General features: G+C 51.1%; 1 protein-coding gene across 2 annotated transcripts; it reads left to right on the top strand.

Annotated features, from left to right (window-relative positions):
- Positions 1-316: 316 nt before the first annotated feature.
- On the top strand, positions 317-27,074 carry UACA (uveal autoantigen with coiled-coil domains and ankyrin repeats). 2 transcript variants are annotated; one of them, XM_059858784.1, is made up of 19 exons: positions 317-438; positions 11,522-11,655; positions 12,128-12,216; positions 12,958-13,022; positions 13,714-13,771; positions 14,278-14,348; positions 14,452-14,558; positions 15,422-15,603; positions 16,041-16,078; positions 16,226-16,309; positions 16,857-16,964; positions 17,674-17,706; positions 18,219-18,317; positions 18,517-18,553; positions 19,366-19,418; positions 20,595-23,240; positions 23,819-23,971; positions 25,227-25,292; positions 25,373-27,074. In XM_059858784.1, exons 1-19 carry the CDS (start codon positions 382-384, stop codon positions 25,442-25,444), a joined length of 4,152 nt encoding a protein of 1,383 aa, XP_059714767.1. In that variant the 5' UTR covers positions 317-381; the 3' UTR covers positions 25,445-27,074. The 2 variants fall into 2 exon arrangements, with proteins under 2 accessions (XP_059714767.1, XP_059714766.1); XM_059858783.1 differs by having other exon boundaries at positions 19,336-19,418.

The raw sequence follows: 27,074 nt of genomic DNA, 5'->3' as shown, positions 1-27,074 counted from the left end.
CACCACGTACACCACTCCCGGTGCTTTTCCCCGCGGTTATCCCGGTGGTTATCCCGGCGCCCCAGGAGCCGCAGCCGCGCCCTCTCTGTGGTGCCCTGAGGGGCCGCCCCGGGGCCAGAGCGCCGCCCCGCCCGCCGCGCGCCTGCCCCGCCGCAGCGCGCCCCCTGCCGGCCGGGCGGCTCCGCGCCAGCCAGCACCCCTCGAACACGAGGAAGTCCCTCCCCTCCGTCCCGCTCGCTGATTGGCCGCAGCGCCCGCGAGGGCGGGCGGCCATTGGCTGCGGGGCGGGTGGGCGGGGCGGGGCCGGCGCGTCCCGGCCGTGGCGGCGGCGGGAGCGCGACGGGGCCGGTGCGGTGCGCGCCCCCCGCCCGCGGCCGCGCCATGAAGAGCCTCAAGTCCCGGCTGAAGAAGCACGAAGCGGTCATCGGGGGCAGCGCGGTGGGTGCCGGGGCACGGCCCCCGCCTGGCTGAGGGGTCCCGGGGTGCGGCAGGGCACGGAGATCCCGGCTCCTGGCGGGGCAGAGCACGGGGAGGTCCCGGCGTTTGGACGGGCGGAGAACGGCGGGTCCGGCTCTTGGGGCGCAGAGCTCGGGGGTCCCGGCGTTTGGACGGGCGGAGATCGGAGGGTCCGGCTCTCGGGGGGCAGAGCACGGAGGGGAAGGGCACGGAGGATGCCGGCTACCCGGGGAACGGGGACTTTGCGGGGAGCGGAGAGCTCGGGGAGCCGCGGTAACTCGGGGCAAGGAGAGCCCCGGAGCCGTGCGAGGGATCCGAGCTCGGGGCGCTGCGCTGGGCTGGGCTGGAGGAGCGGGGCTGAGCGGTCCCCGAGCCGCCCCCGGCCTCCCGCTCCGGCTGACCCTACAGGTTCCCTGTGCCCGTCCGCTGCTTCCTGGCTCCAGCACAAATTAACGCCTTTTTTCCCCAAAAACTCGGGGAGCCGCCCCGGGGCTCGCTCAGCCCGTGTGCAGCGCACGGGCAGCAGCGGGTTCTGCGCTAGGAGTTGATGTGGAATCGGAGCGCTTCTGATGGAGGGTTTGCTCAGAAAGTGGGCAGCAGGCTGGTGAGCACGCGGCTCACCATTCCAGTCCGGAATGCCGAGCTGGGGCAGGCAGAGCCTCTGGAAGCGCACCTTTGTCATGGTGCAGTTCTCTGTGCCTTCTTGTCCGGCTTCCAAAATTAAGGCTGGTTTTAGCTGGCTTTGACTGGCTTTCTCGGTCTTTATTTTCCCTTCATTCATCCCCGCGGATGACTTTTGTTGAGGGAGGAGGTCTTTGTGACTGGAGAAAGCCGTGTTTGGGAGCTGTTGGCGCGGAAAATCATCTTTAATTGTGCCTGCTCGGTAAATGCCTCCCCGGGAATCCATCCTGAGCTATCGCTGTGCTCCTCTGCTGAGCTCGCCGCTGGCTGCGAGGAATAGCGGGACAGGGAGGGGAATGCGAGGCGCTGGATTTTATCAGCCGTCCTTTGAGATACTGGCTCTCTCTAAAACGCTGCTCTGAGGATGTTCCCTGACAGTGGCAGCCCCTGGGGAGGAGCTGGAGCTGCTCTGAGGTGCTCCCCTGGCAGGTGACAGCTCCCAGGATCCACGGAGCTCAGCAGTGATTCATGAGCCTGTTATGAGGATTTGTCATGCGTGGGCTGGCACTGCTCTGTGTTCATTAGCTGTCCTGTACTTTAGAGCTGTTTGTTATTCTCAAATTAGCCCAGTAATTACATTCAAACAAAGACTGGCAGCACCTGTGTTTGGTTTTGAATAGACATGGAGATTTTTCACTTCCAATAAACCTTCTCTTCAGAGGAGGTTTCAGCAGTCTTAATACCTTTGAGAGCTGAGGTTACTCTAAAATGCGTGAAGGGAAATTCCTTTCAGCAAGATCCTGTAAAAACAGGGATTTTTCTCCATATAAACTTACTTCCCCTGTTTATTACGTAGTTTGGCTGTGTGATCACTCCACCATCTCATCAAATAGCAACTTTTAACCTTCTCTGTGGGGGACAGAGCCCTCCCGGTGGCTGGGTGTTCGCAGGGGAGCTGGTGGGATGAAGCAGGTCTCTGTTCTGCCGGGAGGGAGGGGAAGCGGGTGGGATCCCTGCCAGCGGCAGCCTCAGAGATCCTGCGTGAAAGGAGCGCACAAGAGCTGCCTGTTTGGGAAACCTCACCCCTCTCTCCTCTTCCCACCCAGTGCTGTTTCCTGCGGGTGGAGAGAAACCTAATCCAGCCTGCTTTTGGAAGTTTTCCTCCCGGTGAAGGTGGTAGTTATGTGCCCTCTGATGGGAATGGCTTTGTTTCTGATTTGTGATGGAGGGAAGCCACAAAAAGCAGCAGGAGGTACAAACCATGTTAGTTATTACCGATTCCACGGTTATCCAGAACCTGAAAGTGGAATTACCTGGTTTTGTCAGCTCCAGCTGGCTGATGGTGCTTGGAAAATCATCTGAGCAGCCTGTTCAGTGCTCTGCATAGTGAGACAAATGCCTGTCATTAGCAGGAGGGCAGGCTGGAAAGTTGGATGTGGGCATCCCTGGGGCATGAAGGTCAGAGGAGGTGCCTCATCCACCAGCACTTACAGGAAAGATCCTAATTAATGTACTCAATCCCACTGGGACTGCAGCAGCTCCCAGAGTACATCCTGACACCATAAATGTGTGTTTGGGACCTGGACTGGGATAAGGAAATGTGTTCTTCAGCAGAGCTGGGGATTGTGTCTGTACCTGTGAGATAGACACTGCTTGGTCTCTCTTGAGGAGCCGATTGGGGAAGGGCTGGTTTGCTGTTCTGCAAAAAACAAACCTCTTCTCTCTGGTCAGACCGTGGCAAATGGACCCTCAGAGCTGAGTCCTGACTGTGGCCTCTGCAGGGGAAAAGGCACCTGCTCATTGCTGTCACTCTGGGGGAACAGCTGGGGGTGGCTCTGCTCAGTCTCAGGTGTGTTATCCCCTCAGCTGAGCCTGGAATTCAGGGAAGGGGCACCTGGAGTTACTGGGAAGCCACCAGTGGGGTTCCTGGTGGTGCTCGGAGCAGAGCTGGAGCTGCAGCCCCAGGAGTGGGATCCCCACGGTTCAGGGGCTGCACCTGGAGGGGGGTGATGGTGCTGGGCAGGTACAAAACCATGTGGAGACTCCTACCAATCCTTTCTCCTCTGGGAAAAGTGGTGCTGGGTTTTGTTTAATTAAGAGAAACCAAACCTGCCATATAATTAGCGGAAACCATTGTGCAAGGAACAAAGGGACACCTGAGCACTTGCCCTGCTATAATGAGCTGTGATTATTAAATGAATATCTGAATAAGCTCTGGAGTTAGTGACAGCTGAGCTTGTTCAAGGTTGTGTCAACACTTCTTTCCCTGTGGATGCTGCCCAGCTCTGTGAAGTGGATGAGTTTTCCTCTGGGAAAGAGGGAGGGGAGCTTTGTGGGGTGACCCAATGCACATTAAACATCTGCTCCTGCCCTGTCAGCAGCAGAGAGAGCAGGTACCACCTCCTGCTCTGGGCTGACCCCTTTTGTCATGGGAATGAAGGATGCTGCTCGGATTTGCTAATTCATCAGCAGCACCTCTTGTTGGATGTGCAGCAGCATAAATGTTAGCAGTGATTTGTAGCCCCAGTGTGCTGTCAAATGCACATTAGTAACCAAAGGGGTGAAGTGAAAAACAGCTGTTTGGTAACATAATTTTAACCCTTTAAAGGTTCAAGGTCATTTACAGAAGAAGAGCCTGGTGCTGCTGGGGGCACGTGAGAGTTTGTACACGAACAAGACTTTTTGTGGCACCGTGTCCTGCCTCTGCCCTGTGCAAGGACACAGACCAGTTTGTCAGCCAGGCTGATCCCAGTGCCCTGACCCGTCAGCAGAATTTTTCCAGTGCTGCTGCTCTGGCTGGAGCAGTTCTGTCCTGTCCCCCCTCCCTGGGCAGCCTGAGGTGACTTTGCCATGGCATCCTCAAGCACCCACAGCGCTGTAATATTCCAATGTCATTCCTGGCCCGGCTGGGGTTGTTCCTTGGAGCAAGTTTGGTTCCAGGAAGCTTTATTCAGGCTCGTGCTAATGTGTTTGTTCTTGGAAAAAAATCTCTTTGTGATTCATTTGCATTTAGTTAACTGGAATTAGAGCTTGTTTGTGGGGTGAAGCTGAAGAAACACAACGGGTAATTTGTGGCGCAGCAGAAGCTTTGTGGTGCAGCCTGTTTACAAGTGCATTGTAATTTTCAGGCTCCGTAGAAAGGAGAGTTAATGCTTTATCACTTTGGAATGTAGCAATTAAAAATATTTAAAAGAGTGGAGGTTCAGTGCAGGCCTGGGAGTTCAATATCCTGAGCTGATGTGCAGACCTAATTACACAGATAAGCTCTATGCTTATCTCTTTAGAATTCATATGACCCTTTGTGTAGAAGCAACTTATGGAGTACTTTGTCAGTATTTCAATATTAATACCAGCAAGCACGTGCTGGGACATCTGAGGCTGATCCTGTTTGCCCCCCTCACTGCTGGCTGACCACGGCTGGGGTGTGTTGCTCCCTTCCCTGTGTGCTCGGGGCTGGTCCCCGTGTGCTGGATGCAGCACTCACAGCAGGTTTCATCACCCCTGACATCTCCTGATGCTTCAGTGGATGGCAGCACACAGATCAATGGGGCCTGGCCTGAGAGCTCAGAAATTCCAGCTGATGCTGTGCCTGGAGTCCTGGGCGGGCAGGAGCTGTGCTGCTCCCGCTGGCAGCTGGACTCTGACCCTGCTCCTGTTTAAAGGGGAAATATTTCTCCTGGGCACCTGGGGGGTGCAGCAGGCTGCAGCAGGAGCTGGCTCCCAGGGCTCCCCTTTATCCAGGTGCCCCTGGCTGCAGGGGGCTGTGATGTTCCTGGTGTGTGTGAGTCTGGCCCCTGGGGCCGTGGGATGTCCTCAGCAGAGCTGGGAAATGCAGAGCCCCAGCAGCTCTGATCTCTTCTCTTGGTGTCCAGGTCAGGCTGTGCCTCAAGGCTGGCACTCTCAGGCTGTTTTATCAGTAAAGCACCCTGGAGTTTTGTGTTGGCCATGAGATATGAGAAAGTTGTTTCAGAACAAAACTGGGACTGTTTTTAATTCTTTGAGCTGGCTTTGCCTCCTGCAGGGGTTGTTGGCAGGATCCTTTGGCACTTCCAGTGCAGCCTCTGAGCTCTTGCAGCTGGTGGATTTTCCCCTGGCACAGCCTGGAAGAGAGAAATTGGCACTGCTGTGGGGGACCTCTCACTCCTTGCAGCAGGAAATGTTCATTTTGAGAGGATTTTTTGACACGTACCAGAACTAGAAGTCAATTTGAATTTTCTTGATTCTTAATGAATTGATCTTGACAGGATATGCTGACTTGGGAGGAAACTACCTTCAGAACAGCATAAAATCAGGAGTGTTTATGAGATGTAGTTGCCTGCTGTAAGCTGTTTGTTAGGACCCTGTTACCTGCATTGATGACAGGCTGCAGTAACATTAAACACACCAGGCACAGCTGTTCAGGTGAGTCTTTGACAGGAGTGTTTTTAGCACCATACCAACCCAGAGCAGGCCTAAGGGAACTGCTGGTTTTTATCCCATTTTGAGCTAAGCCTTGCCCACTTTGTGGCATTCAATGGCTTTTTTATTCTGGGGGATTTTTGGTGGCTGAGGTGGTAGCACAAAGTGCTGCCTGTGGGAAGGTGCAGGGTGAAACAAGAGCTCTGTGTTCAGGCTGTGTCTGGTTTTCCCTGCACAGACTAAAGCCCACTTCTCACTCCTTCAGTCTGGCACTCCAGAGCCTTTACTCGTGGAGACAGACATGTCCTGGGAAGTGAGATATGCTTGTAAAATACAAAATGCCATTTCTGCTCGCCCCAGTGGGGTTTAACCCAGTATGTGCAGTATTTTTTCAGACAGGTGAGCCAGATTGTTCAGGAGAGATGGGTTTAGTGAGGTGCCCTTGCACTGCAGGGGAAGCTGCACCTGGGGAACATTTTTAAAAACCAGTTTTCTAACCTAACTTACCTTTTCATTCTGTCTGTGCAGTCTTAAAACAAATCAAAGCGCTTGAAAAGCGTTTGTCACTTTGTGCCATTGAAAGGGCAGGGTGTGTCTGTCCTCACTTGGGTTTGATGACAAATGTACTCTGCCCTCTGGAGAAAGAGCAGGGACTCCAAGTGTGGGGCCTGGTGGACGTGTGAGCCTGCCCTGGCTCTGAAAGGGTTTGGATTGGATTCTGGGAGGAAATACCTCCCTGGCAGGGTGGGCAGGCCCTGGCACAGGTGCCCAGAGCAGCTGGGGCTGCCCCTGGATCCCTGGCAGTGCCCAAGGCCAGGCTGGACACTGGGGCTGGGAGCACCTGGGGCAGTGGGAGGTGTCCCTGCCATGGCAGGGGTGGCACTGGGTGGGATTTAAATCCCTTCCAGCTGCTCCTGGGGTTCTGTGAAGGGCCACTGAGAGCGTGTGAGCTGTGCTGAGTTGGTGCTGGCAGTGTCCCCAGAGCTCTCTGCTCTCCTGTGTGCTTATGTCACCCGCTAATGGCATTACGGGGGCTGTGTCCCTGCTGGGCTGTGCTGGGACAGGATCAGCCTGGCCCTGTGGTGGCAGGAGCTGGGCTCACTTTCACAGCTTTATCCCAGCTCACTGTGAAGGGCTTAGGAGCTGCTTTGAGTTACAGCTGGTATTTCTGAGCTGGGTTGGGTGATACTAGAGCTCATCCAGTGCCACCCCTGCCATGGCAGGAACACCTTCCACCATCCCAGGCTGCTCCAAGCCCTGTCCAGTCTGGACTGGGCCACTGCCAGGGATCCAGGGGCAGCCACAGCTGCTCTGGGCACCCTGTGCCAGGGCCTGCCCACCCTGCTAGGAAGGAATTTCCTCCAAACCCACCTAAAGCTCCTCTCTCCCTGTGGGAGGCCATTGTGCTGTCCCTCCGTGCTCTGAAGTTGAACAGTGTCTTAGCAGAGGGTGTGGAGGATGCTCAAAGCTCACCTGGGCTCCAGGAGTACCTGGGGGAATCAGTTCTTTCAGCTCAGGAGGTTTGTCACTGGCTGAGAGCTGGGAGGGCACGTGGAGCAGGGGGTCAGCGTTCTGTCTCTGCTCTGCTGTCTGTCTGCAGCAAACAGGCTGCTGGCAACCCGGCTGCTTCTGGTGCTAGCCCAGCAGGGAGGTGGGCTGCTCTTATCTGCGGAGACACGGAGCTGGGCAGGAGTCCTGGCAGGCTGGGCTTAGGGAAACAGGTGCTCTGCATTAGCACAGAATGGGCAATGTCAGCCTGTGGTGTGGAGGGGGATGTAACACCTCCAGAGATCTGCACTGCTGGGGTCTGATGATGGTCCTGCTCTTAATTTTGGGAAAAAAGTCAGAATTAGGCTGTACACTATGGGTACACAAAAGAGCAAGCTTGAGTTGGTGCCTTTGAGCTCCCTGGATTGAGCTGCCTTGGAGAAGGTTTAATCCCTGGGGTTTGTATTTCCTGAAGCTGCTCTGTGCCTGGCTGGAGCTGGGCAGGGCTGGGGAATGTGGTTTAGCAATCCTAAATCTTGTGGTCAGGGCTGTCTCGGGAGGATCTGCAGCACAAAGGGGCTGCAGGATGAGTGCAGCTCAGGAGACACGAGGAATGTCTGCAGGCACGTGAGATGGACACAAGGAAAACCTTTGGGATGAACACCTGGGAGCCACAGTCTTACCTGCATTTCTCACCAAACTGCTCCTGGTGAAGTGGGGCTTTTCTGTCGCTGCCAACTGGGAGGTGTATTTATTTCCCCTCCAAAAATATCCATTTTTAGCTTGAGGAGACAGACTTGGTTGTGGTCAGAAGACAACACAGTCACTGCACTGTTTTGGAGTGGCTTTGTCACATGGATGCTAATTGCAGAGAGGTCTTGGAACATTCTCTGGGGAATGTTGGTGCTGTGGGACGAAGGCTGGTGCTCACACAGGAAACGAGGGGATAGTTCACAACTCACTGGAAAAGAGAGAATTGGCCCAAATCTGAGTGATTGATTTTAAAATTCTCTGCTGAGAGGATCCATTTATTAGGTTATTTGCAGCCTCTGGAGTGTGTCCTCCAGGGTGAGTGTTGTAAGTGGTTTTCCTGGCCCTGGACCAGGTTTCTCTCCTGCAGACAAAACAGTGCATTGCTTGTCTTGTTGACCTACTCCTCTAAATATGGCACTTGGGAGATCTCCATTTAAATTTAAAACTTGTGAAAGGGGATTCTCCATCTCCCTCCTGTTAATCATTGTGCTGTCTGTTTAATGTTTTCACAGCCTCTGTGACTCCTCTCGTTTCACATGTTGGGAGACAGACTGGCAGCAGCAGTAAGCTGAAACCAGGTTTTATTCAGAAAGGGTTTCAGTGCTGTGGAAGGAGAATTTTTTTAAAGCAGAGGCATGTGTGTTTTCTAATTTAAAATGGGTTACATTTCTGTCAAAATAGGATCACGCATTCCATCTGCTCGGCGGTTGGAACCGTCTGAAGTCTGAGCCCGACTCTGGTTGCGGCTTCGTGGCGCGGCGGAGCGGGGAGGGAATTACTGCTGGGAGTATTTCAGTCCTGCCGTGGTATTAGCGGTGCTGAGCGCGACCTTCCTCCGCGTGGCTGCACGGTGACAGCCAGGAGGAGCGTGTTTGTCATTTCAGAGGAGCCTTGGCCTGTCTGCGGGGCTGGGGACGTGCCTGGCCCCTGAGCTCACTCCCAGCACCGTGACTCAGGGCACGGGCACGCCGGGAATGTATTCATAGCTATTGCTTTCTATCGCCTGCCTATCAAGTAGTGCCTTATCAGAAAATAGATCGGGCTGGTGAGGCTGGCTGCGGGTGTTTACAGCGCCTGGGGTCCCGGCAGTATTCCCCTGAGCGCCGTCCGTCCGTCTGTCCGTCTGTCTGGCACCGCACGCTCCTCCGGCCGGCGGCGTGGCCCAGAGTTATGAAGGCTGAGGATGATGCTGAGGATGGGGACAGCACCCTCGGGGGGCCGAGCTAAGTGAAGATGGAGCCGGAGGAGCCGCGGGCGGCGCAGGGCAGCGCTTCCTCGCCGTGAGCTGGGCGCGGGTTTGACGGGGCTGGTGGCTCCTGCCAGCTCGAGTTCAGCATGATTTGTTGGTTCTCTTGTGCAGCCAAGGACACAGTAGGTATCTTGGAGCTCTAGCTGGAGTTTCGTATCCTGGCAGGAATTTACAGCTGCAAAAACGTCAAGGCTTGGGTTGTGTGAATGGGGTGTAGTGGTTCTGTTGAATTGGTGAGTTGTATCTCCTTAGCAACTCCTCCTGCAAGCAGTCTTCCCTAAATGTGAAATGTGTTTGTTAACTATATAATGATTTAATCGTGGAATGGTTTGGGTTGGAAGGGTCCCTTAAGCTCATCCCATCCCACCCCTGCCATGGCAGGGACACCTCCCACCATCCCAGGCTGCTCCAGCCCCATTCAGCCTGGCCTTGGGCACTGCCAGGGATCCAGGGGCAGCCCCAGCTGCTCTGGGCACTCTGTGCCAGGGCCTGCCCACCCTCACTGCCAGGAATTCCTTCCCAAGATCCCATCCATCCCTGCCTTCTGGCAGTGGGAATCATTCCCTGTGTCCTGTCCCTCCAACCCCTTTTAAACTTAGTACACCACAGGCCGTGGGTACAAATGACTGAAGTGTTGTTTTTTTTAAAGTAGTGCTTCTGTTAATCAGAACTTTAATGAAATGGGAGCAGGGACTGGCTGGGGAGGATTTGGGAGGATTTTCTGTCCATTTGGGTTGTGCTGGCAGGTATCAGCTGCAGAGGCACAGCCCAGCACTCCCCCCCAGTGTGAGCACCCAAGGTGAGATCTGTGTGCTGTGGGGATGGGAGGGCACCAGGAGAGTTTCAGGAGCACACGGTGTGGTGCTGTGTGTGCAGTCTCCAAGGTATTTGACGTGAAAAGCTGAGCCTTGCATGAGGAGGTGGCTCTGCAGGGCAGCCTGTCCAGGCTGGGGAGGGCCATGGCACTGGTGGTGTCACCAGTGCAGTGAGGTCTCAGGCCAGGCTGCCCTGGCTTTCAGGCTAATGGATGTGTTAATTGATTGATGAGTCAGTGCTGCACCTCAGCCCCGCTGGTGCTAATGTCATTAGTGCTCTATTTTTATTACTCCTGTCACTTCTAGCAGGGCTGGGCTGGGTTAGCTGCTGCTAAGCCTTCATGATTACTGTAATCTTGTTTATTGTGGGAAAGCAGAGTAAAGATTATCACCCAGGGCTGGAAAGGCCCTCTGGAGATCCTCCAGGCCAGCCCCCTGCACAGGCAGGCTCACCTGGAGCAGGTGACACAGAACGTGGCCAGGTGGGGTGGGGATGTCTCCAGAGGGGGAATCCAGCCCTCCCTGGGCAGCTGCTCCAGGGCTCTGCCCCCTCTGTGGAAAGAAGTTCTTCCTCATGTTGAGGTGGAAATTCTTGTGGTTTGCTTTCTGGCCATTGCTTCTTGTCCTGGGTACCACTGTACAGTGTGGCATCGTCCTCTGACACCCCTTGGAGAGATTTGTGTGGATTGATGGGATCCCCTCTGTCTCCTCTGATCATGAGTGCAGCTCCCTTTTACAAATCACTGCAGATGCAGGTGGTGGCAGTGGATTTTTGGGGTTGTTCTCTTTTGTATGCCTTCTTTTACTCGAACAAACCCTGGGCTGGGGTTACCTGGTTTAATGTTCTTCATGTTGTGAGGAATTTCTGACCCACAGTGCAAAGTAACTTCAGGCACCCACAGGCTGCTTGTGTCTCACCCTTACCAGCAAATTCTTTTGCTGTGCAGAGTTAGATTTGAATGTTATACTCCTATTTTGAGTAAAAGGCTCCTCTGGAAGCCTTGTTCTTCCCTTAAAAGCTCCTTGGATACCCAGTCATCAGTGTCCAGCGTGGCTGTGAGGTTTCTGTCCCAGAGCAGTTTCCTGAAAAGCCCTGAGCCATTCAGAGGGATGGTTTGGCAGGGAAGAGAACAAGCTCTGCATTTTGGGAGGGGAGGCTTGGCCTGGGGCCTGAAATTCCAAGTTTGAAGTAAACAAGAGAGGAGTGGGGGCTGAGGGCTGTCTGGGGCTGGATGGTGGTGGTCTATTTATAACTGACTTGGGCTTCCTCTGCCCTCCACAGTGCTTTGGGACCTGCAGACAATTCCCAGCTATCAACTTTGACTTTCTTCCTTCTGCAGCTCAGTAGCTGTTCTTCCCCTGAACATCACACTTAGCTAATTTATGACCCACTGAACAGTCTGGCACAGCCAGGAAAAGCCATGTCCTGGAGTGTATTTTTAGTGCCTCCATTTGTTGTCGGAATATGAAAACTGAGCAAAGACAAACTGAAACAGAATGAGGAAAACCAAAGAAATTTGATCCTAAAGGTCTCCTTTAGGACCAAAGTGGCTTAACCAGGCTGTCCCAGAGCTCTGCACATTGTTCAATGCCAACTACAGTGACAGGGGTGTTGCACAAACAGCTCCAAACATCCTGGTGGGTGCAGCACTGTTTGTAAACCAGTTTTGGATTTGTTGTGGCTTGGCCCCTGGTGGATCCTGGTGCTCCATAAACTCACATCTGTGCTTCTGTCCCCCAGCTGAACCCAGACTGGAGCAAGTACGATGACAGGTTAATGAAGGCAGCTGAAAGGGGCGATGTGGAGAAGGTTTCCTCCATCCTGGCCAAGAAGGGGGTCAGTCCCACAAAGCTGGACGTGGAGGGGAGATCCGCGTGAGTGACTTCCCGAGCTCGGGAATGCTGCTGGGGGGCTGCTGAACACCATGCTCCTGCTGCTCTAGGAACCTTCTTGGCTGCAGAAATCTCTGTATTACCTCATCTAAATCTAGCTCCACTGAGCTGGAGCCCAGCTGGCTGGGAAGGGAAGCTCCCAAACAATCTTCACTTCGAGTGGAGATGAGTGTTTAAAGACTTGCTCTTGCCAGGTTTGAGTATTAGAGAGAAACTGAAACCCCACTGGTATTTCACCTGGTTCACTGATCCAGGTAAATAATGATTGTTTCTCAGGAAATTTACCTTGTTCCTTGAAGTAATATTTGCAGAACCCTTAACTCTGGATGCTGTCCAGAGCTGCCCCTGTAGCACTTCCCTGCTGGCTTTGGCTTTCCTGGCCAACATTGCCATTTTTGTGTACAAACCAGAGCTGTGCCTAAGCAAGATCTTTTCTCTCTTTTTTTTTTTTTAGATTCCATGTTGTAGCATCAAAGGGAAACCTGGATTGCTTGAACACCATCCTGGTGCACGGGGTTGATATCACAGCCACTGATGCTGCAGGTGGGTTTCCTCACAGACCCCAAAAGGGCAGCCTGGAAATGCTCCCAGCTGGGTTTCATCCTGAAATAAAGTTAAGCTGGACCACAGGATAGCTCTCTCTTCTTTCTGTAGCTGGCAAAAAATGAATTATTTGTGGGGCTTGTTGCTGGTCTTGAGGAAACTGGCCTGTTATGGAATTCATGAATGCAGCAGAACCTAAGGAATGTGGGTTTGTGCTGCTGTAATTGTGTTTATAATGTGCTCCAGACTCACTGGTGAGATCAGCATTTCTGGGTGAGAACAACAGGATAAGAGCAGTTCTAAATGAGCTCGAGGTGAGGATCCTGTGGAATGTTGTGGGAGGTGTTTGTGTGCCCAGCCGAGCCTCAGGAGCTCAGAACCTTCCAGATTTCCTTGTGTGGTAGCAGAGTTTGTGGAAGGTGTTATGGAAGAGACAGTTCAAAACAGGTTCTAATTTTCAGGTTGTTACCTCAGAATTTAAAAGGTTTAATAAGAAAGTTTACAGAGGTAGCTTGGCCTTCCCTTGTGGGAGAGTGGATGTTTTAAATCCTCGTGTGGAGTCAGATGCAGTATTTTGGGATTAATTTCACAAATGAACTGTAACAAAGTGAGGTGTAGAGAGGAGATGTCTCAGCACACATCTGCAGGGGTTGGCACACAGGAACTGTTGGATCTAAAATGCTGGGAATACTGCTGAGGAATTCACTGGCCCAAACCTGAGCTGCTGTTCTCTGTTTTTAGGCAGAAACGCCCTGCACTTGGCTGCAAAGTATGGCCATGCTTTGTGCTTGCAGAAGCTCTTGCAGGTACTGGAAATACAGCTTGTCTCTTACAGCTCTTATATTGAGGGGGAACAGGTGGCTTTAAATACACTGCTTCAAAACTGGGATGTGTGGTTTCTTTCTCAACCTATCAGATTAATTTTTAAGAGTCATGGGGAAAAGACCTTTTTGTGTTAAATACCAGGTTGGGACTGAAGGAGGGCTAAAATAAAGAAAATAAACTTTTTAATCTTTTCATAGACTATCAAATCAAGTTGTAGTTTGTGGTTCTTGAAGGAAATGGGGCTGAGTGTCTTTAAAAGACTTCTGTTCCCTGTCTGTGTAGAAACAGCAACACTGGCTGCTCCAGAGCAGTGTTTGCTTCAAGCATTGTGCCATTTATAGCCACAAACTTTCATTAATGAAACAGGGCTGGAGGGTTGTCTTAGGTTTGTGTGATCTTTATATTTTCTTAATTTATTCCTGGTCAGTGTATGCTCATTTGATTTTTTTTTTTTTTTGTTATTTTGAATGGGTTCTTTTAAACTTTTAATTGATGCATGTCTCCATGCAGATATTAAGGCTCATTTTCTGTGAAAAGTCTAATGAACTGTGCAATTCTTGTGCATATTTTTTACTTAAATCACATTCTGTTGCTTTATTTAAAGCTCAAACACCTGATGTTGTAAATGCAGTCTGGATTCTGATTGTTAACTGGGATTATTTATTTTAACAGTACAACTGTCCAACAGAGAATGTGGATCTCCAGGGAAGAACTGCTCTTCATGATGCAGGTGAAGGGCTTTGCTTTGCTGGTAACTCTATGGAAATGAAGATTTAATTCATGGATTTTCTTCCAGATGGGCTGAATTCTTCTCTTTTAATTTTGGTGGCTGTAGTAGGAGAGAGTATTTTGTATTGTCATGACATTTCTGGATGTCATCAATGAACTGAACAGTGTTACAGAGCTTGAGGGTCTGAGATGAAGTTGAGTAAGATGTTCAGGTGTCACGAGCAGAGCTTTAGGGCAGTGCTGGTGGTGTGTGAAGACCCTTTGCTCTGGGTTTCCTGAGCAGTGTGTGATTGCTGTGGGTGTTTTCCTGCAGCCTCCCTGTGCTGCAGTGTCTGATTGCTGTGGGTGGTGTGAGAGCTGAGCCCTGCTCAGCCTTCAGCTCAGCCGTGGGGGTTTTGGTGAAACACACACCCCCAGGGCTGTGCCGGGGCCCTCCCCAGGCTGCTGCCACAGCACGAGGTCCCCTCCCTGCCCTGTGTCACCTCCTCTGTCCTGCTCTGTCCCCAGCCATGTCCGACTGCTCCGCCAGCATCCAGCTGCTCTGCGACCACGGCGCCGCCGTCAACTCCAAGGACGGGGTAAGGGGCTGCCCCCCTCCTCCTGCACCTCCCTCTGCACCCAGGGAGCTGCTGGCCCCCTCTGCCTCCTGCCTGCCCTCACGCTGTCCCCTGTGTCCCCCAGGACGGGAGGACACCGCTGGTGCTGGCCACCCAGATGTGCCGCCCCGCGGTGTGCCAGCTGCTCATAGACAGGGGGGCCGATGTCAATGCCAGGGACAGGCAGAGCAGGTAAGTGGGGCCTGCAGGGCACTGCTGGGCTCCTGCTGGCACCTGGGGGGAGGCTGCCCCTTGGCTGAATGGATGTGCTCCTTCTGGGGGAGGAGAACCTGGGAGTCACTTCAGAGGTGGATCTGCCAATTCAGCACCTGGTCTTTTTTCCTGCTCCTGCTGGCATCCAAAATATTCCCAGGCTTGTTCTTGCCAGCAGGGAGCTTGCACTTGGTTTTTTAAAGGGTTGTTCTGTCCCAAGCAGCCTTTGGGATCAATGTGCACAGTGGGCCATGGCAGAAGTGGTGCTCTGGCAAGAAGTCCTGAGTCCACTGGAGCTCCCAAGGGACCTTGAGCTGTTTATTCCTGGGGTTCTGTTTGTAGCTGCTGCTTTTGCCAGTGATTTCTTGGAGAATTCCTCCGTGACATGAGGAGGGACAAAGCATGGCTACTCACAGTGCACGTCCTGCAGCTGGGGAGTGTTTGGGGAAGCTCTGCCAGGGCTGCACTGCCAGGGCTCCCAGGCACCCCCCTCTCCAAACCTTGTCTAAACTCCTTGCCTGGTGTTTGTTGTGTCTGTTGAGATTTGTATCTGCTAGAGGAAACCAAAGTCATGGGAGTTCTCCAAACACTGGGTGGCTTTCAAAGGCAGCAAGTCTGTGCTGGTTTTGTAGAAATGCTGTGATTATGGTGGGTTTGTTTGCCTTTGCACAAATATTTAAACACTGCCCGAGTGACTTTGGAAAGCTGCTTCCTCTGTGGGCAGAGGGAAGTGGCCTGGCTGAGGTTTCTGTGATCAGACATGTGTGTACCAGGGTTGGCTCTGTGAGCCATGCTCTGTGGGATCCCTGGGTCTCTCAACCCCCTCTCTCTCCCCATGCCAGGACTGCCCTAATGTTAGGCTGTGAATATGGCTGCAAGGATGCCGTGGAGGTGTTGCTCAGGAATGGTGCTGATGTTGGTTTGACTGATGGCCTTGGCCATGACTGTGCTTACTATGCCAGGATTGGGGACAATATTGACATTTTGGCTTTAATAAAAGCTGCCGTTGAGGACTCCAGCAGAGGTAGGAGGAACCTACAGCACCTTCCTTGGGGTGGAATTGTGTCCCTGCTCCTGTGGCTCCAGGGGCTGTTGGGGAGGGCAGCTGTGGTCCTTTGACCACCAAGGTCATGCCCTGCCTGTTTGGGAGGGCAAGGACAGTTCTTGGGGTTGTGTGGTTTTAGCAAAGCTTTTAAGAGGGTTGCAGGCTCTGATGCCTCAAGGGCTTAACAGTATTGATGGTGGGAGTTATTTACCCTTATTTATAGAAATAAATAGCCTTTATTTTATAGAAAACCTTGTGGATGTTTCCATGTTTGATTAGTTGGGGGAGTGATGAGCTGTTTTTGAAATGCCCTCCCAGGGTGGAAAGGGGGTGGGATGAGCTGAACGTGTCACGTTGTTGCATGAATCTGAACAAAATGCCTTTTGTGACTCCCTGTTTCTGTGGTGCCTTTTTAGGAAGAGACAGCATCAAGAGAGGGCAGGCTGAGCAAAAGGTACTTGGTGCAGCTACCTGTCACTGAGGTGTTGAGAGGGGATCATCTGTGGGGGGCTGAGGTCAGGGGTGACCCCCGTCCCAGTGGGAGCTGGGGAGGTGGGATGGCACAGGGATCTAAAGGAATGTTCTCCTGCTGCACTGACAGGCCAGCAGCGTGTCCCAGAAGTGGGGCTGGGGCTATGGAGCACAGGAGGAGCTCAAGCTGTTCCAGAAGGAGCCCAGCACCCAGGTGGGTGGGCAGGGAGCATCCTGTGGGTTCCCCCAGGAATAATGAGCCACAGGCACTAAAGGCAAGCTGGGCTGCTGAAGTGAGCACTAATGATCCCATCAGCAAAGGTCACCTACTGCTGTTTGCTTAAAACCTAATTGCATGATGTGCACTGTGGCAATTATGCAGATGAGCTGTAAACTTTCAGGAAAAAACTGCATGTTTTTTGGGCAATAAAGTGTCCCTGTCTTAACCTTTCCTACCTCTTAACCTTCTGCCTCTGCAGTAAAATCAGTCACAAATGAGGAAGATTTATTTTTTTAACATTCTCAAGAGATGTATGTTTGTGTCACACTAAAAATAATCTGTGTCATAACTGTTCTACTAACCAGCATTAATTTTTCCATCTCATTCCCATGTCACTGCAGTTTTCAAAAGGCTAGGCAGGGCCTGGAGTGCTCAGTAGCTGTTAAATCTGTTGGCTCAGAGTCTTTACCTTTCCCAGTGTGTGTGTAGTGTGGGGAGGTGTTCATTTTTTGGTTTTTAAATGCCATATTTTCCTTTTAAGGACTTGGAGCTGGAAAACCAAGATTTGAAAGATCGAATGAAGGAAGTGCAGGAGGAGCAGAGGATGCTGCTGGACAGAATCAGTGGGCTACAGCTGCAGCTCACTGAGGTAAACCAATTTGGAGATTGAACTTCATCTCTCCATTAAATCTAGGTGGTGTGTGGCAGGGCTTTGTCATCAGCTGACTTTCCAGCTGTTACTGCAAGTGGAGGCACAGAGAAAAGAAAAAAACCCTCAATTGGCAAGAAAACAAAGCCAAAGGTTTTCAACAGAAGTTTCTCACCCAAATTTGAAAGATTTATTAAAAAAAAAATTCCCTCTTTTTGAAGGTCTAAGTGTGACCTGTAGAAAGAAAATATAAAGAGTATTTTCTGTTGTTTTTTTGCTTTGTGGAGGCTGTTTCTTTGCTGTATTTTTGTAGAGGTACATTTTTGCAGCTCCTCCCCATGGATTAAAAGAATATTTCTTAGTGCAGTCGGTGGCTTGTCTGAACTCCTGTTTTAAGCCTTGCCTTTATAAAACAAACTTCTTAATAGCCACTTCCCCAAATCAGCAAACTTCTGAAAAGCTGTACTCGGCTGCCTCAGTAGTGTCTGAGCTGGAAAACAGGAGATGTTCCAGTTCCCAGAGACATTGCTCTGTCAGACACCCTTAATTCCTGGCTAGAGAAATAGGGAACAGGGCAGTGAAGCTGGATGGAAGCTGGAAGGGGAGCATCAGAAGCTGGGGTGGATTTGTCAGCTGATGAACTGTGTGTGAGCCCCTTAAACATCATTGAGAAAATTATTTGGGGGGGATTTTTTTGTCATTTTTGCAGGAGCAAATGTTTGCAGATGATCTTGAGAATGAGGTAGGATGTGTCACCTGCAGGTGCAGCAGCACTGGGGAGTAGGGGAAGCAGCTCTCTCTTTTATTTCCTCTGCAGTTTTAAATATACTTCTTAAAAGCTACCTAAAAATGCCAGATGAAGCATCTACTGCTCTGGATCAGTTCATGCAGCTCCACAGCATTTCTGTAACTACAAATAATTATCCTTCCCACGGCTCCTTTAAAGCACCCTTAGGATATTGAGCACACTGATAATATTAAGCATCTCTGTAGTGACTCTCAGTAATGCAAGACTAACAAATATGAATTCATTAAACAGTAGCAGGTTATGTTGGTGCATATTCTTGACTCATCCTTCAGGACTCCTCCTGTAGAGGAGCAGTCTTGAAGAAGAACTCCAGAAGCAAAAATTAGGGATTCTTTCGGTGCTGATCTTGGTTGAAGTTCTGTCTAAGCTCTTCCAAAAGTTCCTTGAGGTCTTACAACCCTGTCCATTCTTGTGGCTTTGGCTATGTGGCACTCCTTCTCTTTCAGAAAGATGAGTTGAAGAAAATCCTGACTACCAAGGAAAAGCAGCAGGAAGAAAGTTTAAGGACTATTGAAGCTCTCAAAGCTAAACTCAAGTATTATGAAGTATGTTGAGTGATTTGAAATGGGATATAGCAATTGATATTTACAGTAGGAAGTACTTCAGCGTGTTAAACTGCTGAAAATGTTGAATTGTTATCTCACTGCACAAGCTCTCCCTGCCCCTTCACCCCTAGTTTAACAGAGAGCAGAAATGTGAAATGAATTTTCAGCCTTACTTTTGTTTCTTGCCCTTTGATTTTAGGGCGACTCTGCGGGGTCTGGAGGTAACTTTGGGAACAGTAAGTACTTGTTAAAGCTTGCTGTGCATGATGGGGTGTTGGAATGCAGGGATAAAAGGGGTTTTTGGTCATCTCTTGCTGCTGCTGGTCTGAAATGCAGGCAGGCCTCGTGCCCAGCCCTGAGCCCTGCCAGCAGAGCTGTGTTTGTAGGAGCTGCCAGGGCAGCACTGCTCCATCTCCCAGGAGTGCCTGGCCTTGGGACATGTGCCTGGGGACCCTGCTGTGCCCTCTGCTCACCTGAACAGCCAGCTGAGCAGGATCCCTGCTCCCAGTGGAGCTGCCCTGTCCATCCCTCAGGCTGAGCCTGGCTGGGGAGCAGCAGCTGTGTCAGTGTCAGAGCTGGAGTGGAGCAGCTCTGACTTCAGCACACTGTGTGAGGAATCAACCCTTTCCCAGGAACTGCAGCCCCCTGCATCCAGCCCAGCTGCAGACCTGCCTTGCCCTTGTGTAACACAAGGGCTCTTGGCAGATTAAATGGGGGTTTGAGTGTTTGCCTGCCTGGCAGGAGGAGTCCTGCATGGGGAGTGCAGGGGGTGCTTTCCCTGCTGAGGTCACGTGCAGCCCTGACCCTTCTGCAGGACAGAGCCCAGCCTGGCAAACCACTTCTGTCCTCCTCCTTTGGAGGGCTTTGGCCAGGCTTCCTGTGGGGATTAATTAAGTAGAAGTTGTTTTAATAACAGGTACTTAAACACCAGCCTTCAGCCTGGCATGAGCCCAGTGACCAGAATAAAGCTGGGCAGGAAAATCAGTGTTCTTGTGATTGTGTTCCTGTTTTTAACCAGAGCTAAACACCGTTTGCTTTGAAAATCCAGGAAAAGAAGATTTATTACTTAAACAAGGCCAAGCATTTGCAGTGGAATCCCAGGTAATAAATATTTTACCACTGGAAGGAACTCTGAGATAGTCGTGCTGGGAAAGCTAAACGTGCTAATAAAAGTGTGTTTATTGAGCATTGCTTCTGAGCACACGGTTTTGGGGAATTCTTGCCTTTCTGTGTTTATTTTTTACTGCGGGTGCCCTCTAGAGTCCTGTCTGTGACAGGGCTGGAAATGCTGGGAGCTGCTGGGTCTGTCCTGAGTTCTCCTAAAACTTTTTTACGCAGGCACTCTGTAAGCTGGGGGCTCATCTCCATCGTGTTTTTCTAATTTAATAATATATTATAATTATAATATTAAAATAATATACTGATGATTTCATTTTCCTGCCTGCTATATAATAATTCCCCGACAATTCTGTTGGACAGCTGTCAATCTTTTAAAGCAACAATTTGGGTATAAACAAGGTCCAGCAGACCCTTGGGGGTGGAATGAGATGGGCTTGAAGGTCCCTTCCAACCCAAACCTTTCTAGAATTCCAAGTGACTGCATTCCTCAGTCTGCTCAGCAAGAAGGGTCTGTTAGCCATGGCATCCTCTGCTCTGATTCCTTATAAAATTATTTTCACACACTTGAGGGATGGGAGCAATATCTTAATAAATTAAATTTGTTCTAGCAGATGAGTGATTAAATATGAATGCAGGACAAGGGAAGTGCAATGAATGCATTATACCTGCCCCTCTAGGTTTAGATGGGATAGTGGGAAGGGATTGTTCACTGGGAGGGTGGGGAGGGGCTGGGATGGAATTCCCAGAGCAGCTGTGGCTGCCCCTGATCCCTGGAAATGTCCAAGGCCAGGCTGGACATTGGGGCTTGGAGCAGCCTGGGATGGTGGCAGGTATCCCTGCTGTGGCAGGGGTGGCACTGGATGGGATTTAAGGTCCCTTCCAACCCAAACCATTCCATGATTGAGAAGCAGTAATGCAGAGCTATATTTGAGATTTTTGCTGTTAAAATCTGAAATACCCGTTCTCTAATAGGGGCAAGAATAGCACTTACTGTGGGAAAAAAAAATCTCTTGTACTAGTGACACTCAGATCAACTGGGTTTTAGGCAGTTTCCACATTAAATAATGGCAGTTCCCATATCAAATAATAAGCAATAAACACAAGTACATGACCTGTCAGAGTTGTGAACTTTCATTTTTTGTGCCCATTTCCCTTCAGTCCAGGTCTATGCTGAGGCCCCTGGAGCTGTCCCTGCCTAGCCAGTCCCCCAGCTCCGAGAAGGAGACTTTGAAGAAGGAGCTGGAGAGCCTGAGGAGCTGCTTTGGTGCAGCCAAGGAGGAGATCAGCAAGCTGCAGAGGGAGCTGGCCCTGAAGGCCTCGGAGTGCAGAGCCCTGGCCTCGGAGTGCGAGAGGAGCAAGGCAGAGTCTGACAGCCAGGTCAGACAGCTGGAGGATGCCCTGAAGGACGTGCAGAAGAGGATGTTCGACTCTGAGGGCAAGGTGAAGCAGATGCAGAGCCACTTCCTGGCTCTCAAGGAGCACCTGGCCAGCGAGGTGGCCTCGGGGAGCAGCAAGGTGACGGAGGAGCTGAAGGAGCAGCTCCGGGAGATGAAGGCCAAGTACGAGGGAGCCTCCGCCGAGGTGGGGAAACTGAGGAACCAGATCAAGCAGAACGAATTGCTGGTGGCAGAGTTCCAGAGGGACGAGGGCAGGCTGGTGGAGGAAAACAAGAGGTTGCAGAAGGAGCTTGGGAAGTTGGAGATGGAGCGAGATCAAAGGGGCAGGAACGTCACGGAGTTGGAAGGGCAGCTCAGAGAGACGGCGGCCAAACTGGCCCAGTCTGTGAGCGCAGAGCAGTTGGAGAGCGTGAAGGGTTTGCTGTCCAACGAGCTGAATGAGAAGACAAGGAGGTTAGCAGAGGTGGAGGGGGAGCGGGAGAAGCTGCAGGCAGAGCTGGTGCTGTTGCAGAAGGAGTCTGAGAGTCAGAGAGCTCAGCTGGCACAGCGTGTGAAGGCAGAGGAGCACGAGCAGATGAGGAGTGGGTTTGAGCAGAGGGAAGAGGAGCTGGGGAAGGCAATTTCTGAGCTATCACAGAAGAATGAGACTCTGCAGAAGGAACTTGAAAGATTGCAGGCTGATAACAAGGTGCTGAAGCAGCAAGTCCAAATGCTAAAAACTGAAATTAAAAGCCAGAATGTGCCTTTAAAAATTCATGAGGAGTTGAAGAAAGCAAACGATCTGGCTGTGGGTGACCTGACAAAAAAGCTTTTTGAAATAACAAAGAAGTACAATGAAAGCAAAGCAGATGCTGAAAAGTTGCTGGCAGAGAAGAACAACTTAAATGAGAATATCAGCCACTTGCAAGCTGTGTACCTGTCTCCAGAGCAGCACAAGAAAGAGCTGGAAGCTTTAAAATCTAATGGGATTGAGCTTGAGAAGCAGCTTGCTGAGCTTCAGAAGAAATATGATGAGGAGCAAGCCAAAGTGGGCAAACTGGTGGCTGAGAACACGGGCTTGAGGGAGAGCCTGAGGGATCAGTACGTGCTGGCCAGCACGCACGAGGAGGTTAAAACTGTCCTCAACAGCACCCTGGAAAAGACCAACGGGGAGCTGTCAGACCTGAAGGGCAAAATTGGGGAGATAAAGCAAGAGTTCCTGAGGGTAAACGAAGAAAACGGAGCTTTGAAAAACAAGGTGAAACTCTTGCAGAACCAATTAAAAACGGAGTATATCAGTTTAAAGGATCACGAAGCCACGGTAAATACTTTAAATAAAAGCGTGCAAGAGCTGCAGGAGAGCAACGCTGCCGTTAGGGCTGAGCACCAGAGGGGGCAAGACGAAATCTCACAGTTGCATGCCGAAATTGAAGCCCAGAAGAAGGAACTGGACACAATCCAAGAGTGCATCAAGTCGAAATACGCCCCGGTGGCCTCCTTCGAGGACAGAGAGCAGAGCCTGGAAGGCACGGTGAGGGAGCTGAGGGCGCAGCTGCAGGAGCAGCAGCAGAGGTGCAGAGGCAGCGAGGAGGAGCTGCAGAGGAGCAGAGAGGAGAGCGAGCAGCTCAGGAGCGGGCTCCTGTCCATCCAGGAGGACCTGCAGCAGAACTACGTGCTGGCAGAGAAATCCCGGCAGCTGGAGAGGCTGTGTGCCAGCAGCATGGAGGAGCTGAGGCAGCAGCTGAGGGCCCTGCTGAGGAAGCACACGGGGCAGGAGGGGCAGCAGGACGGCGCCGAGGCGCGGCAGCTGCCGGCGCTGAGGGAGGCCCTGGGCCGCGCTGTGGAGGAGCTGCACCAGGCCCTGAGCAGCAAGGAGGAGCAGTACCACAGGGAAACGCTGCGGGTCGGGGAGCTGCAGCAGGAGCTGGCCCAGCTGAAGGAGTCCTCGGTGCCTCTGCTGGAGTACACCCAGCTGAAGGAAGGGCTGGAGGGAGAGATGGCGGCCGTCAAGCGCAGCCTGGAGGAGAAGGAGGCGGAAAGGCAGGCCAAGAGCGAGGAGGTGCTGAGGCTGCAGGAGGAGCTGCGGCTGAGCCAGCGGGCCTTGGCAGAGCTGCAGAGCCAGGAGGTGGTGGCCATGGCCGAGTACAGCTCCATGAAGGATGCCCTGGAGGCCCAGGTGAGCAGCATGGCCGGCCACCTGGCCAGCATGAGCCACAAGTACGAGCAGGCCTGCGAGGAGGCCCTGCAGGCCAGGAGGAGCGAGCTGTCCCTCAAGGACGAGAAGGAGCTGCTCCAGCTGAGGAGCTGCAGCATCGAGCAGGAGATCAAGGACCAGAAGGAGAGGTGTGACAAATCACTGACAACCATTATTGACCTGCAGAAGAGGATCCAGGAGTCTGCAAAGCAGGTGGAAGCCAAGGACAACAAGGTGAGATCTGGGGTTCAGATGCTCTCAGCTCAGCATTCAGGGACTGGGCTGCAGCTCCTGAAATGCTCCAGCACTACTTTGTGCTGAGCATTAGGAACCCAGGGCTGGCCCAAAGCAGCTGAAGTCCTGATTTTACAAAGTTTTACCAAGTCCTGATCATGCAAAGTTTTTCCAGCCCCTTATATGTTCTGGACGTTGTGTAGTGTTCAAATTCTGTTAAAGCTCCAGACTCCTGGGGATATCAGCTCCTCCTTCCTCTGGAGCTGTGTTTGTTGGGCATCTCTGGCTTGCCTTCTAGAGGTTCACTGTTCTTCCTAGAAGTTAGCCCTGGAATGTCCTTAGATCCTCCCTTTTTTCAGTCCCTTCTGTCACTGCAGGGTGTGTACCTGCCACACCCCAGTGCCAGGGGGCACAATGGGAACCAGCATGTCAGCAAAGCAAAGTCCTCTCTCTGCAAGCTGGGACAGAGACCCTTCAGTGCTTGCTGGGCTTCATCAGACTTGAAAGAATGTTAAAGAGCAGTTTGCAGTGAGGCATCCTTAAATGGTGTTTTCTGTGTTTTCTGGGTGGTTTTGAAGATAACAGAGCTGCTGAACGACGTGGAGCGGTTAAAGCAGGCTCTCAATGGCTTGTCCCAGCTGACATACACCACTGGGATCCCCTCCAAGAGGCACAACCAGCAGGTGGAACTGCTCCAGAGCCAAGTGAAAACACTCCAGCAGCAGCTGGCTGTAAGTGCTCACACAAGGTGTTGTCTGACGTGCAGTAGCATTGCTTAATTCCCTGTGTAAACAGGGAAATGTGGATGTGCCCGCTGCAGCAGGGGGTGGGACTGCAGCCTCACACTTCACAAGTACACTATCCATTGTTTGCTTGGGCTTTTGCCCCCGAGTTCTGCTTCTCTGTGAATTTTTTTTCCGCTTTCCTGTTCAGTTTGAGTTGCAACTCTTGACAGGTTCTCCAGATAAGAAGGATATAAGCAAAGTGGGAGAATTTGTGCTTATGTGATACTCTGCTATAATCCTGCCAAGACCATTTCTGAATGCAGGCTCAGCTTTACTCATTTCTTACAACCATATATTTTTTTCTCACCTTGGAAGGCTGAGGTGGTAATTTCTTAATGGCTTTGAGTTGTGTTCCTCTGCCTGCAAGCCCTGGGTGTGTTGTTTGTCATGAAGCACTGACAGAGCAGGGGACACATCCTGGGATTTTGTGCACACCTCTGTGGCCTCAGCAAAGCTCATTATTGAGGCTGTGTCTGAGCAAAGTGAGTTCTGCTCCTGCTCAGATTCACAAATAGATCTGTCAGAGTATTTGCAGGGTTGATTCTTATGAGGGAAAGTGTTCTAAAAAGGGAGGTTTTAACCAAATAGCTGATGCTGGTGATGCAGGCAGTGTGCAGGGCTGTTGCTGTTTATTGAGGACAGGTGAATGAACTGACATGACTCTGATGTTTTTAGAATGTAAAAGCTGAGTTTGTTAGACTCACATTCTTTTTATAGATAGGTCTGAGAAGGGTGGACTTGATTGGTCTTCAACTAATACTCTTTACACTGTTGGTTAATTAGGAACAACACTTTTCTTGCAAACATCTTACAAGTTCAAAATACTAGTTGTGGGATTGTTTTAATTCTTTTTCTGAGTTTTCTCAAAAGTTCCCAGAGGAATGTCTGGGAAAGTTCATCTGTCTGTCTTTCTGACCAGACTCTCAGCCACCACCACAGTGGGCCAGGAGCTGGGCTCTGATGGTCCTTTCCAGCTCAGCATGGTCTGTGACTCTGTGATATCAGCTCCTGCCTGCCTCTGGCAGCCTCCCAGCAGAAGAGCAGTCACTATTTTTCCTTCATTACTAGAAGGGATAAAGCTTAAACGTGGCAGTTCAGCTGTGGTTGGTGTGGCAGTGCCCAAGCCCTGGTGCACAGGGGTGGAAGGGGCAGAGGCTGGAGGTGTGAGGAGCTCACCTGGTGTCCCCGCTGTCTCTCGCAGGACGCCACACGGCAGCACCAGGAGGTGGTGGCAGTGTACAGGACACACCTGCTCAGCGCTGTCCAGGTGAGGCTGCAGGATCCCCCGGGGCTGGGGGGTGATGCTCAGAGGGATTTCAGTGGTTGTGACAGTGTTTGCTCCTGCAGGGTCACATGGATGAAGATGTGCAGGCTGCCCTGCTGCAGATCATCCGCATGAGGCAGGGCCTGGTGTGCTGAGTGCTGCTGAGCCTGGGGCAGTGAGCCCTGCGGGGCCTCCGTGCTGGTATTGAATCAGGGATGCTGGTAAAGCTGCACTTACAGCCCCCCAACACCAAACAACTCTCAAAGCTGGAGCATTTTCTCCTCATCAAACCCTAAACCAGGGCTGTGGTGTTTCAGGCCTGGTGCTTTTTTCATGAGATGGATAAAACGTATAGAACATCTTTTAAAACTGTCAAAATGATGACATAGAGGTTAAATTATTTTAATGTCTGATTGACCACTTGTTAAAGCAGGACCTATACCCAGAAGCTCCAGCTGATCCTTGAACTTGAACTCTCATGGGATGGTTAAAAATAAACTGTGCAGAGCGGTGTGGCTGAGTGTTGTAGCTGTGGATGTCCCTTAATGATTAAGAGAAAGTGGCTCATTTGTCACACTGGCTGAGCAGGATGTGCTGTGACACACACAGGAAGGTGTTTTGCTGTCTCTTGTAACTTGGCTGGCCAAGTTACAGCCTTTATTTAATATATAAGCTTAAGATTTAGTGCCTTCGCTTCTACAAGACTTAAAAAAATCAGGTTTTCCATCCAAACACTAACACTCCCTGCCCTCCCTGCCCCCAGAGTGTCCCTGAATGCTTCAATCCTGACTCCTGCAGGCTGGAGTGGCCTGGTTTGGGGAGCAGCAGTGCTGTGGTCCTGCTGCAGCTGCACAATTTCATTCCTCATCAGGGTGGGACTGAGCAGCTCAGTGGGGCAGCTCAGGTACTGCATTTTCAAACACCAGCTGATGGAAGTCTGAGCTGTAAATGATGTGATTCAATCTTATTTATGGGGGAAGATGTCAGTAGTGAGGATTAATGGAAGGAGAATTTTTAATTGCTGGAATCTCCCCATGAAACAAGGCTTCATTTTTAACTGAAGGATGGTTTCCATAAGGAAGCTTTATTAAAAAAAAAAACCCACAAACCATGAAATTTGTTACTGTTCAAGGGAAGTCTTTGAAAAATGAGCCTGTTAAGGAACAGGGCTGTTTAAATTGAGCACCAGTGAGTGCTGACCTCAGTCTGCTTTTAAAAAGCCTTTGCTGATAACCACCAAGGGGGAATGTGGCATCCTGATGCTGAAAAGCCAAACTTCCTCTCCATGTTCCTGAAAAATGAGGGCTGAAGTCAGAGTTCCCTGCTTTGTGTTGTTTGGGCTCCCCCAGCTGCCCCTCCAGGCCTTGGGCTCCTTTTTTTACACTAGAGTTGTGTTTATCTCCTTTTATTTTCTCCCTTTTTGGGCAGAGTCTTGTAGGATTGGAGAGGCCACGTGGAGGCTCCAGACAGTGATGGATGTGCAGGGCAGTTTTTATATAGAAATACCCTTAATATATTTACTGAATACGTGTCTGTAGTAAAACAGATCTGCTGCTGCTTTCCTTTAGTTTCTTAGAGGACTATTACAGAAAACATCTCAGAGTAAAGAGTTACTTTTTAGCCAAATTCTTTTATGATTGCATTACTTGAAACTTATTGGAGAGGATTTGTTTTGTTGTACTAATTGGCTATTTTGATACTGTGTTTCCTTATCCAGGGACTTCTAGGTATGTTTTTCTAAATCTCTCCCATATTACAACATCAATAAAATGGTTTCTTCTTTTT

The sequence above is a fragment of the Haemorhous mexicanus genome, chromosome 13, assembly GCF_027477595.1.
Source record: "Haemorhous mexicanus isolate bHaeMex1 chromosome 13, bHaeMex1.pri, whole genome shotgun sequence".
Taxonomy (NCBI): Eukaryota; Metazoa; Chordata; class Aves; order Passeriformes; family Fringillidae; genus Haemorhous; species Haemorhous mexicanus.
The sequence above is the reverse complement of the archived record's forward strand: the minus strand, read 5'-3'. Positions and strand labels throughout refer to the sequence as shown.

What these genes read in the sequence shown, in the direction of transcription:
- UACA (XM_059858783.1), top strand. Translation starts at nt 382, where the DNA reads ATGAAGAGCCTCAAGTCCCGGCTGAAGAAGCACGAAGCGGTCATCGGG. An exon ending in CGGTCATCGGGGGCAGCGCG is followed by an intron (nt 439 to 11,521) that starts GTGGGTGCCGGG and finishes TCTGTCCCCCAG; the next exon opens with CTGAACCCAGACTGGAGCAA. An exon ending in CACAGCCACTGATGCTGCAG is followed by an intron (nt 12,217 to 12,957) that starts GTGGGTTTCCTC and finishes CTCTGTTTTTAG; the next exon opens with GCAGAAACGCCCTGCACTTG.